This window comes from the organism of the source record quoted next, unplaced genomic scaffold (assembly GCF_019419815.1).
Source record: "Pyrus x bretschneideri cultivar Hongxiangsu unplaced genomic scaffold, Pyrus_bretschneideri_v1 Contig10, whole genome shotgun sequence".
Classification (NCBI taxonomy): Eukaryota; Viridiplantae; Streptophyta; class Magnoliopsida; order Rosales; family Rosaceae; genus Pyrus; species Pyrus x bretschneideri.
This window is the reverse complement of record NW_025999391.1, coordinates 3,192,933-3,206,288: the sequence shown is the minus strand read 5'-3', so window position 1 is coordinate 3,206,288 and position 13,356 is coordinate 3,192,933. Positions and strand designations below refer to the sequence as shown.

Sequence of the window (13,356 nt, the reverse complement as noted above, 5' to 3'; positions counted from 1 at the left end):
GTGATAGTTGTTGTGGTAGGTTAGGAGTGTTCTTATACTTGGTGATTTGCTTGGATAGGATAGTATGGCACAATCTATTTCGTTGGGTTCATTTTTCGGCTTCAATGGTATGTTGTAATTTATCATGCCTCATTCTTGGTTTGGCATGTTTATGGGCATTGTTTGAACCATTGAGGAGCTTGCTTGACACTTTGTGATTTTATTTTGTCTTTAGTTTGGCATGATGCATAGATAATGTTTGAACATTGAGTGGCTTGCTTGACACGTCGTACTTTGAAATTTATTATGTTTTTGGCTGCCGAGAAGCACCGACGAGGCTACAGAGACGCAAGGAGGTGTAGCTGCGCCTCCTGTCACCGGAAATCAAGCCTATGATTGAGTGATTAGCCACCATCCCCTTTTTTTTTTAACAATGAGATTATCTACACTAAGATAAGAGGGGGGGGGGGAGTGCTAAGCCTTACCAATTATGAGTCATGGCCATGTCAATAACTGATCTCCTAGAATTAAGGGATATGGGACATGATAAGGATGCTTGCATTGCTCCACGTCAAAAGAAACTGATTGCTGCAGTTCATAGCAGTTACTATCCAATCCTCTTGATAGATGGAAGTTGGAGAAGTTCAGTTCGATTAATAAAGGATTCCCTGCTCACAAAGAACATGTTCTGGAATCAGGGTTCTATCACCATTGGAACATAAGGTCTTGAGTGAGTAGAAGAATTCTTATGTGTTACCAGTAAACACAGCCTGCACCAGGTCTTTCAGTTGCTGTCTCTGCTGTCTTTGTTGCTGGGCAGATGAGTTCTCAGGTGTGGTCGATCTCTTTTTAATGCCAACTCTTGTAATGTTATATTTAAGATATGTTGTTTGTGATCCTTGTTGATGACTAACCTTTTATAGTTCCTACAAACAATTCATAATGTTTTAGCCGAATCCTTCTATTCATAGATTGCGGGCTTGTTGATTTAAAAATTCATAAGCTTCAAATTGGTTTTATCTTACTTATGCCACCTTGACATTCTAAACTATTGATGCACTAATAAGTGCACCACCTAGATGCTACGGTGAATTGTTTGTGTAGGTTAGCCCTTGTTGAGATTAAATTGCATGCTAGTGGTAATGATTGTGTAATGGTAAAATCAAACTAAATAGATCTTGGACACTTAATAGTTACCTATTAATAACTCAATATGTTGATTTGTCACATGTGGTTAAAAAGATAATTCCAAATCTTAAATAATCTCTAATAGTGAAGATCTATATTCTTAACCCTCCATGATTTTTTTTAGAAGATATTTTTTAAAAATAAAAACATCTTAATGGCATTGAGCGCAATGGAAGGCAAGCCATAATCCTAAATATGAGGATTCTCAATGACATCTTTCCGTGATTTTGTGGTTTGAAATTTATTTGTTTTTTATGTTTTCTGGGAATTAAAAAAAATACTCAATAGAAAGTATTTAGAAATTTCTTAAAAGAAATTGTTCATTAACTAATTGAAAAAATTTGTAATTTTGTATTCAAAGGTAAAGCACTTGAAGTGAGGGCCCATCCCATGTGCCCCTTTGTCGACTTTACCGAAAGAAATTGTTGTCAATTAACTTAAAATATTCGCAAACTTTGTACGTAAAACGCGTAAAGAAGCCCTCATCGCATGTGCACCATATTTTACTTTTGTGACTGTTTGTCTCTCACTCATCTTTGACTTTTCTGACGAAGATCCTCCACTAATGATATATTATAACCTTTTATTCCGTCTGAACACGCATGGCTTCTGCAACGAAAGTGCTGAGCAATTTCGTACTTTACATTTTTTATGTTTTTTTTTTTGTCTAATCTTTGATGATTTACCTCAGCTTCGTTTGTGTGTATATTTTATTGAAATATGCCTTACAGAAAATGTTTTGGACAAATATTTATTTTAATTAAAGCATATATTTAAAAGAAAATTTTAAAGTAGTACCATATTTTTTTTAAACTTTAACGAAAAATTTTTGATACTGTTTATTTTAACGAAAAATTATATTTTTACTATAAAAAATTAATCCTGATACTATTCACTTACAACATCTTTTTATCATTTTCGTTAAAACTTATTTTCATTAGTTTTTTTTTAATTTTTTAGGGTAAATTACATTTTCATACTTCAGGTTTGGGGTCTATTTCAATTTATTACAACATTTTTAAAACATTTCACTTTCATACCTTAACTACTATTTTATTTCAAAATAATATCTCCGTTACATTTCCATTCATTGATCCGTTAAATGCTGACGTGCCTGCCAAACATCTGCCACGTGGCAAATAAAATAAATTTTTTAATTTTTTTTTTTTAAAAACCTGAATTTTCTCAAAATAATAATAATAAATGAAAGGGTAAATTACACTTTCATACATCAGGTTTGGGTCTATTTCAATTTCTTACAACATCTTCAAAACATTTCACTTTCATACCTTAAATACTATTTTATTTCAAAATAATACCTCTGTTATATTTTCCATTCATTAATCCGTTAAGTGTTGATGTGGCTGACACATATATTAATTGAAACCCATAATCCCCCCTCCCTCGCGGTATGAAAGTGTAATTTATGTGGCAAGGGATTGTGGGTTTCAATTATATGTGGCAATTCCCGTGGCAAAAAAAACAATTTTTTAATTTATAAAAATAAAACCCTAAATCTTCTAAATATATTAATTTAAAAATAAATAAATAAAAAATAACTGAAGTTAACCTTCCCGTCAACCCCCCCCCTTCCCCCAATTGTCCCCTTAAAACCAAAAACCCAAAATAATCAAATCCTAAACAACAACAAAACCGAATAATAATCAAATCCCAAACCCAATTATACCAAATAGTAATCAAATCCCAAACCTAATCAAGAAATAATCAAGTCCCAACACAACCAAGACAAAACTAATCAAATTTTCTAATTTCTTTGTTATTATCACTTTAACACCGACCAACTCCCAAGCAATATCACTCAACATTGACCACCAACCCCCATTTTTTTACCTGCGCAAGGACCTGTTTGGGGAGACCGGAGCGCCTGGAAGAAAGCGACGGCTTCATTGCCACTAATCCGGCCTATCGCGGTCCACATCGGCTCGTCGTAAATACGCATCGAAGAGATCCACATTCGCCGATTGTCTCTGCGCCGACGCCATCTCCACCGTCGGATTGCGATTCGCAAAAGACCAGACCATGGAATCAATCGAGAGCGCCGCGCGCTCAGGCTACCGTGCGCGTGAGGAGCGCCGAGGAGAATCAGAAAACCACGAATTCGGATGACGAAGATTTCGATGCCTTAGAAAACGACGACGGACAGCGGGGATTTGGTTGCCCTTCTACTCCGATTAACAGTTGCCAACAGTTTGAGGGAAAAAACGATGGTCGTTAATCGATTTTCCTTTTGATTTTTTTGTGAGAAAAGGGTACTGTATTGTCGTGATATTTCAAAACTGCCACTGGCTCAACCAAAAATGAAGGTTGATGTTAGATTTGATAATGACGTTGTTGGGAAGACCATTTGCCAAGGGAGAATGGTAGCCGGATTCGCCCCAGAAGCGAGTCCAGCAAGACTCACCCACAATTGTATTTGACTTCAATTCTTAGTGATCTTTTTAACATTATATTTCTTAAGAAAACAACATTTTTATTTGTTGTTTCATGTTGCACAATTCATGAATTTAATATCTTTTTATCCAATTGCTATTTCCAGTAAATTCACAACTAGTAATGAAAGCAAAGTAACGAGCTTCTTTCTTTTCTTAGCTATGTTTTTTCAGCTCGTGGGATACTTTTCTCAAGCTTAGATTTTAATCTAATCAATAAGCAAGTGAAAAGCAGAACCTCTATATTGCATGTTAGTTTTGATCCATTTCTAAAAATCCTATGCGTGGTACAAGAAAATCATCTTTTTGGTAGCAAAGAAGAAAGAAGAGTGAAGGCTGAGACATAGAAAACAAAAATTTTATGTGTATCCTGAGGTTTTTCGTGTTTTCACAAAACCCCTCATGTTTCAACATATCACAAACACTTTCGACATTTTAAAATCATTTCACAAACCCTATTTCATGAGGAAAAAAAACCCTAACAGTCATGAAAGAAGTTGTGAAAATACCAAAAAAAAAAAAAAAAAATCCCTTACGGGGTTAAAATAATGTCTGGCGACCTATCTTTTAAAAACCATAATGATATTTGACAATAGTAAAATACCAGGAGGATCTTTGACAATATGGAAGGCTATGATGGCTAACCAAGATGATGCAGATCACCTTCTGTATGTGAATCGAAACGATGATAATATTTACAATCGGAGCTCAGTAACAGTTGTGAGCAAAGATTTGCCAATGGACCAGGAAAAGATTTTATCTTCACCGCGATTGACTTCTCAGGTAACAATTTTTTATGGTCAAAGACATATGGATGTCGGAGCATTTAGATCATTATATATCCTCAACTTCTCCAACAACGCTTTTATAGGTGAAATCCATTTCCTTGCATTCTTGAACCTCTCAAGCAATCACTTGGTTAGCAAGATCCCAATCGGCACTCGGTTTTCAACATCTCCAAAATCTTCCTTGGGGAGAAAAATATCCGGTGGAAAAAACGTCAGTCATTTGCAAGGTTAATTGGGGTGTTTGGCTACAAGTGGAATATCATATTCCTAATTGGAATATACAAGGTCAATTTTGTCCTTTTAATTTTTTTATGCTAATGTCAGCATAAAATTAACGGAACCATAACAGAAGGAATTTTGTGAAATGATTTTAAAATGTTAGGGGGTGCTTGTGATATATGGAAAACCTTATGGGGTTTTGTGAAAACATGAAAAATCTCAGAGGATGTATGTATAATTAACCCATATTATAACTATATAAATGACTTAATAGAATATTATAAGGGGTTTTATGAAAACATGAAAAATCTCAGAGGATGTATGTATAATTAACCCATATTTTAACTATATGAATGACTTAATAGAACATTACACGTATCATTTAGATCAGTTTAGTTTGATTTCACCATGATATGATGTTTGATTTCACCATAATATGATGGTGAGTTTGGTAGTGGTGATGATTGTGTATACCTTATTATGATGAATTCAAACTAAATAAGTTTTAGAATCTTAATGTCACGCCCCGATCCCAACATATGTCCAGATTCGACATGTGACATCACCAAGTACCCGTAAATCTAACGCTCCTGGCCTCCGACCTATGAATAAAGCACCACTCAAGGTCCAATTGCGTAGTAAATTTTTCATATACGTTATGGCTGCATCTAACCTCCTCGTTTGACTGCATACGTACCCTAAATAGGGATCGAGCAGTTCGTAGTTCACCAATTACTAAACTCAGACATTAATCACAGTACGTTTAAGCAGAAAAGTATAGCACTCCTCAATCAATTATTAGAACTTGCCAAGCATGAAATTACTAGATTCGGGGCTACATCCCACATGACAATCAAGATTTTCACTTCACCCATCACATGAATCACTATATTTCAACCAATTATTAGAACTTGACAAGCATGAAATTACTAGATTCGGGGCTACATCCTACATGACAATCAAGATTTTTCACTTCACCCATCACATAAATCACTATATTTCAACATAATACCACAATTCATAGCATGCAACATCTCAAAGAACAATCGACGAAGCACAATATTATTCTCTAGCCACATTGGTCAATGAATCTAATCATAATTATAACAATCATAACCAACATCATTCCACGATCACTCCAATTAAATAATTCCATGAATCAAAGAAACATTTAACTACGTAAATCAATTAATAAGATCACATACCAATTCACAAAATTTAATAAAGGAATTCTACATAATTCCCTACCTGGATTCCAAGTAATAATATGATAAATCTAATTTATAAACACAACATCTACTGTGAGCAATTCCTATTCACTCGAATCTAGGGCCGGCCTAACCTTATAGAAATGAGCAAGAGTAGGGATTTCGGAACACTCAATGGAATCCAACTAAAATATGGTCGCCTATTGGAATGTACCAATTACAACTAATCCTCCTCACGCCTAGAATGCATATGGTCCTCCATTGCGGATATATCAAGCAGAACCATAGGCATAATCTAACATGCAGGCATGATCACCCATCATGGATATACCAAGCGTCATCACCCTTGAAATATGTATGGTCCCCAAGGTTCTAAAAGATGCTAGGCGCTAGTTGGGCGGCGGATTGGGGCCTAGCACCTAGGCGGATAGACGGGTGCCTAGACAGATTTAAGTGAATGTATTATATTTTGTGTAAATAAGTGTGTGTCTATACTTAAAATATATATAATTTTATCATAAACTACAAAATAGAATGACATATACATTATGAAGTATTGGAACATAATGAAAACATGGGGAACAAGCATATAATGGATGTTCATTTAAGTATTCAACAAATCTCCTACAATTTATTGAAGAAAAAAAAAGCAAAATGAAAATTTTCTATTTTGTTTAAGTGAGTTGCAATCGATGTTGTTGCCTAGGCAGGTTTGGACGGGCTAGGTGGGTGCCTAGATGGTCTAGGTGGGCAGCTTTGCAGGTCAAGGCACCATTTTTTAATTTTCAAACGCCTAGGCATTAATCAGGGCAATGGCTAACCGCCTATCGCCTAGACGAGGATTTTTAGAACAGTGATAGTTCCCCATTGCGGATATACCAAGCAGGACCACATCTTAACTCTAGGTAGTAATCAGCTATCGCGGATATACCAAGCATGATTACTCCTAGAATGCGTATAGTCCCTCATTGCGAATAAACCAAGCAGAACTATAGAAATAATCTAACGTGTGGTCCCCTATCGCGGATATACCAAGCAGGACCACGTCCTAACTCTAGGTAGTGATCACCTATCATGAATATACCAAGCATGATCACTCCTAAAATACGTATGGTCCCCAATTGCAGATAAACCAAGCAGAGCCATAGGCATAGTCTAACGTGTGGTCCCCTAACACGGATATACCAAGCATGACCATGTCTTCACTCTAGGTAGTGATCACCCATTGCAGATATACCAAGCAGGACCATCCATGTACCATTGCTACATGGTGCAATCAGTTCAACACACAACCTACTTACCGCTATCTCAACCCTTGGAAGCGAAGATGCTGCCAGCCGTGTCTTGCTTCAGGCAAGTAAATGTCTTTTTGATAATCGAAACGGTCAGCCAGAGCAAGCTAGAGGGTGCGTGGGTCCTCCTCAGTGAGGTACTTGGTATGCTGTGCATCATGGATGTGCCTTCGAATGAAGATCATTGCAGTATCTTTCTGAGCTTCATCGACGGTTTAGTCTGGGAAGCCCAGCTGAAGCTGGGTCCGAGTCAGGGTGAGCTAAGCCTAGTAGACAAGTCTGCGGGAAGCGGGCCGGGGCGGGTGGCATAATCTAGTGGGTTACGGGCTGCTGCAGGTAGTCCAAATCATGGGACAAAAAGTCAGCCCAGCAGCGCTGGGCTGCTGGAATTGGGCCAGGGGCTCCCGGGACATCGAGTCAAGAAGGATGCAGGCTTTCTTGGTTAGGCTAAGGGACTTCAGGCCTATTAGGTTTATCAGGTCGAAGGCTTGGGGTAACAGGGTTAGTGCAGTAAGCCCAAAGGCTGCTACCGTGTGGTCCAAGGGTGTAAAAAACGACACCGTGTCATGATATGCTCCACGCGACTGGGCTTCAGGCCAGTGGTGGTGTGGTGGTTGTGCTGCACAGTTCCCAATACAATTTTTTTTTTCTTCCGAATTTGCCAGGGTTTGAAAAACCCTAAATTGCTTTTAATTTATTTATATGCTTTGATTCACAAATTCCACACATAAAAAATAATTGCGTAATGCATGAAACATGTATATATATATATATATATATATCAGAAGGAAAATATAAACATAGGGGTTTCATGCATCATGGGGAATGTTTGCATGCTTTGTGGATGTTTCAAATATCTTACTTTATTTTAAGCGTACCTGATTAGCAGAAAACAAATAAAAGCCTTTGAATTTTGTAGAAGAGAGCCTTCTCTATGATCTTTCAGTTCCTTAGCTTTTGACAAGAGTGTGCTAATAACGTGTGTTGTAGGCCTATTTGATTGAACTATTCTAGAGGAATAGAGAGGGGAGGCCGGCAGCAATAATAGAGAGATGAGAGATTTAATTGTGAGGTGTGTATTGTATCACCCCATTGTGCGTTTATTTATAGGATAGGTAGAATCCTTACTCTTTTAGGATTACAACTCTTAATAGGTAATTAACTACTAAAGGGAATATAAAAGATATCCCTAGATCTATTAGGATTTACACAATCACATTCTTATTCTAAATATGACTGCAACACTTTTATTATTTTTTTAATAAAAAAGATTTTAATACTAGCTTGGGCTATTCAGTTTAAGGATGGATGCACTTGGACATTTATTGTTTACTGAAGGCAATAATTGCCTAGTGGTAGTAATTGCTTGGGCAATCTAGTAGGGGTGGAGTTGCTGAGACTAAATATATTTGCTCTATTTATGTGAGCTATGAAATCTAATGCTGGCTACTAGCACATTTTGGTGATTGTGGAATTTGTATAATGTTGGTGATTGTTTGTTGCGTCATGGGACTGTTGAGCAAAAATTGTACACAATATGTAAACCAATAATTCACTCGACACAATTTCACCCTTGTCCATTTTTGAAGAGGGTTTTATTAAATTGAGTTCGACACATTCTAGGCTACGCGCCTATTAATTACAACCCTTCTTTTAGGAAAGGAATACCCTTTGATTCTAATATGAATAAATCATAACTGGGGGATTTTGGAGTTTATTTGATTTTGTGACTGCATCTAGGTAGAGCCCTAAATTGCCTACGTACCCTTGTTGAGGGATCAAGTCACTCGTAGTTCCTTATGTATTTGTTGGGGTTTAATGCCTTATGCAATTTTAGCTCATGCGGGCGAGGACTTTAAGCCATTGGAGCTATTGGTGCCTTGTGCAGTTTTAGCTCATGCGGGCGAGGACTTTGAGCCATTGGAGCTTTTAATACCTTGTGCAGTTTTAGCTCATTCGGGCGAGGACTTTAAGCCATTGGAGCATTTAATGCCTTGTGCAGTTTTAGCTCATGCAGACGAGGACTTTAAGCCGTTCGAATGTTTAATGCCTTGTGCAGTTTTAGCTCATGTGGGCGAGGACTTTAAGCCCTTGGAGCATTTGATGCCTTATGCAGTTTTAGCTCATGCGGACGAGGACTTTAAGCCATTTGAAATTTTCCTTTGGCTTTGTGCCATTTGAGACTTGTCGCGGCTTTGTGCCATTTAAGCGGCTCTATTTTTATTCACGGAGTCCAAAAATATAAAGCTCAGGTGAATACAAAAATATTGTTTTACTTCAATCTCATATGGAGCAACATTCCCTAAAAAACTAGGAACTTTGTTGCATGAGTAGCATCCATTAATTGAAAATCTAGGAACTTGTGCTTGAAGGCTTCTCTTTTACTCTTTGTAGAACCTGTAATTACTTGATCCAAGTAGTAAGAGTGAATTTAGTTTATATAAACTAGGGATTCATTTTGGTTTCACGGTTACGTCTAAAACTTAATATCAGACTGCCTGTGTATCCTTAACGGAATCAAATCAGCGTAGTTCGTAATGTATTTGATTTGGATTTGCCTACTTGTGTTTAGACTTGGCAAAATGAGTAGTCAATTGGATTTATTTAAAACCCATATATGACCCTTGGTAATATCTAATAAGCCTTTGTGAAATAAGGCCCTGTTTGGTAGATCGGATAAAGGATCGGATAGGATTAGTTATACGGACCCGGGTGTTTGGCGTTCACTCGTACTAAATAAGCACCGGATTAATTTAACCGGTCGGATAGGATAATACGGTATACACCCGCTTAATAAAACCAACCAAAACGTCCGGATTATTTAGTCGGGGAAGAAGAATATGGGAGAGAAAGGGAGGGAGTTTGGGGGGTGTGGCGGAGAGAGCTGGGGAACAATTATTTGGGATTCTTCTATCGTCGGGGAAGAAGAAGGGAGAGAGAGGGAGGGTGTTTGGGGGGTGCGGAGAGACTTGGGAACAAAAAAATGATTTCATTTTTTTAAAATTTTTTTTTTTAAAGTTTGATGCATTCTATCTAGTATAATATCAAACACAGTATAAATAATACGGTCACTAGTCCGATACTGCACCAAACACCCGACTAATTTAGTCAGTACTATCCGGTGGCTATTTATCCTATCCGACAAAAATAGTCAGTACAGTCCGAGCTGCCAAACGAGGCCTAAGAGTTTTATTTTGTCTTTTCCTTAAGTAGCTTAGGATTTGAAGACATAAAGCGGGACTCCCAGCCCCACGTGAGATGCACCATTCAACTTTTCCTTAAGTGGGTGAGACTTGAAGACAAAGTGGGACTCCAAATTTCTGACAGCAACTTTACTTTCTCTCTCTATTTTTTATGTGACTTTTAAAGCTTCCAAGTTCCAATAGGACTTGAAAGTTCAACAACCTGGCTTCCAATTTCCATAACCTCACTTCTTCTCCACGTGAGATGTGAGGTGCAGACTTTATTCAAACCCACCCCCCCTCTTCTTGCGAGATGGCCTTCAGCAGAAATTCCCATTTTTTTCTTGGCTCCAATACACATGGTCTTCCTCCAGAAGCAAGAATCAATTCCGATATACTTGGGCTTCCGTGGATTCCGTATATTTCGAACCTCCATTTGGATTGGGTAACCGTTGATTTCCAAGTGAGAATGGGTAAGGTTTGTTGGAGCTCAGATCCTTTTCAAATTTCTTTTATTTACCATTATTTCCCCCCTTAAATCGCAAAGGCTTCTTCTTGTGCAGGTCATAAACTCTTTCATTTTTTCGCTGCATCGTTCTTTCGCTCTTCACCACCTTGCTTGTGCTCCTTTTGTGGCTCGAATTCAAAGCGAAGGAGGAAGAAGATAACCAGCAGGTAACCCTGTTTTCATTTTTCTATGTTCTGAATTTGATTCGGAGTGGGTTGAAGCTCTGAACCGTAACTGATTGGTTTAATTATTTTCTTGCAGAAGTTTCTGTCATCAGTATTTCTTTGATTGGTTGTTGGACAAACTATTTTGCAATACTTCGAAAACAAATGTTGATTTATGGCTCCAAAGGTTAGAATTTGCACTCTGAAATTTGTAGTAACGCACTCATAGTATCTGCTGTATTTTGAATGGGTTTTTGATGTACTAGTGTGTAATTATCATTCACTGGTATTTCTGTTTCCACATAGAGGATTATTTGACTGGTCTTGGCAGTGGGCATTTGGACACCCTTTTTGTGTTCCCGTTCATGTTTTGTCTTCTATACTTGCCCTCCTTTCTCATTAACACTTGTACAAAGTGATGTTTTTCCCAAAATCTTTTGTAGCTTTGGTTTGTCTTCTAGTTCTTTGGGTGTTAATACAAAGGTTGCCATGTGAATGATTTTCCCAAATAATTTGGGAAGTTTGACAGCAAGCTTTTCCTTCTTTGTAAACTTGGGATAGCTTGAACTCACTTCATGTGATAAAGATTAATTTGGGAATTTTGACAGGCAAGCTTTTCATTTTCTATAAATTTGGGACGGCTTGAACTTCTTTTTTTTTTTAGTCCAATCTTCACGTGGCAGAGAAGCAGGTTTCTTTTAGTTGTCCATTTAAGGATTGGGAAATTTCCTTTCTTTCCTTTTTGTCTTGTAGCATCTGTTGGTTTTATTTCAATGCCTTTGGTCAATATTTTTGACCCAATGTTTGATCAAAATGATAGCCACACTTAAGTCCTTCGAATGACGTCTTCTTCCTTTCCTTTACTTGTCTTTATCAAAAGTTGAATTGGGGGACTTCCTTTTGTGGAATTTAGACCAAACATGAGTCGGTCAAGGGAATAAAGGTGCTTTTGGCTTCTTTTCCTTTGCAAACCATCTTTTCCATTTTTTTTTTCTTATCTTTCGAATTCTCGACGCAAAAGACTTTGGGTGGGACTCTTGAACAATTAAGTTTTCTTTTCCCTTTCTCTGGAGTAATCTTTTAAGTTTAGGACCAGCAACTAACCACCTTCTTGGAGCATATTGTTCTACTTTTGCCAACAAGCTCCTGCACTGTTGTTGATTGAATGAAAAATAGGTTGTGAGCGATATTTGAAGTCGAAACTTGTTCTTTTTTTTTATCAAATCCATTGCTTGCCGTGACACTGATTGCTGCTTTCTTTCTTGGCATGGACGTCGAACATGGATCTCTTTAGATTTGATCGGAATTTCACGGGGTGGTTTAGGCCACCCCGAAGAAATTCATGGGATTCTGGGAATTATTTCTGCTGCTGTCAGTGGGGAGTCGGTGAGTTGTTCAGAGTCTCCACCTCCATTTGTTTGGTGAAGGAGAATGCCAAGCAAGGAGACAAAAGCCAAAAAAAAAAAGGCTAAAAGAGAGTTTAGAGAAAAAGAACATCATTTGCCGTGGATCTTGGCTTGTTGTTCCCCCTTTTTTTTATTTTTTTTATTTGTTTCTCTGCGGTGGTCTCTGCTGTGATGTTTTTTTGTTCTTTCTGCAACATAACATCAAACAAGAGAAAAAGAATAATTTTAACAGAACTTGTTTCATACCTGGTGATGAATATTCTTCTTTGGTTCTTGACTCGAAAGCACGAATGGTTGAATTCCTTGTTCACTTTTCTGGCAGCACTTCGTTGCTTTTGGTGTTTCTCTCAAAGTTTCTCTATTTTTCTGCATAGTATCCCCTCTCTGTTTCTGTCTCTGTTGCTGCAGCTGATGCCTATTTATAGGCATCCTGGGAAGGCTCTAGAATTTTTTTATGTGGGGAAGATGGAGGCCATGTTTTCTGCCACTTTCTTTTAACCTCCTCCACGTTCTTTTGTTGCAGAAAAGTGGGGAGCCCCCCTTTTGTAGGAAGAAATGCATATTTTATTTATTTATTTACGGATGTTGGTTTGTCTGTAAAGCCCATCCTTATCTTTTGGGCTGGATTACATTTTATTTTACCTTGTAGTTTGACTCAATTTGTATGAACTCTATTTTTTTATGTTATATATTTTTGTTGTTCAACAGGAACCTTGTCATTGGTGTTGGTGATTGTTTGTTACAAGTTAGAGCATGAAGCTACTATATAATTTCTCATACAAATTGAATAATATAATATCCATCAATGTTTCATGAACCCTTACGGGCAGCCCTTAGTTAGCTTTTAAAAGTTCTAAAAAGATGATTCAAAAAAAAATGATTCGGTCTCACTGTTGTCTTGGCCTTTTCAAGGTTTCGCCCGTTGTATTTAAAAATGCAAATGCTTTCGGTTGGTCATATCTTCAATAGAAG

The 13,356-nt window shown here is 37.4% G+C and overlaps 1 protein-coding gene across 3 annotated transcripts; it reads left to right on the top strand.

The window, feature by feature from the left end:
* The first annotated feature begins 10,460 nt into the window (after positions 1 to 10,460).
* LOC125468924 lies at positions 10,461 to 13,091 on the top strand. Of its 3 annotated transcripts, none has more exons than XM_048565711.1 (4): positions 10,466 to 10,779; positions 10,870 to 10,981; positions 11,076 to 11,165; positions 12,908 to 13,091. In XM_048565711.1, exons 1-4 carry the CDS (start codon positions 10,620 to 10,622, stop codon positions 13,050 to 13,052), a joined length of 507 nt encoding a protein of 168 aa, XP_048421668.1. In that variant the 5' UTR covers positions 10,466 to 10,619; the 3' UTR covers positions 13,053 to 13,091. The 3 variants fall into 3 exon arrangements, 2 of the variants coding, with proteins under 2 accessions (XP_048421668.1, XP_048421671.1); XM_048565714.1 differs by having other exon boundaries at positions 10,470 to 10,779; positions 12,707 to 13,091; XR_007251279.1 differs by having other exon boundaries at positions 10,461 to 10,784; positions 11,076 to 13,091.
* The last annotated feature ends 265 nt before the right edge of the window (positions 13,092 to 13,356 follow it).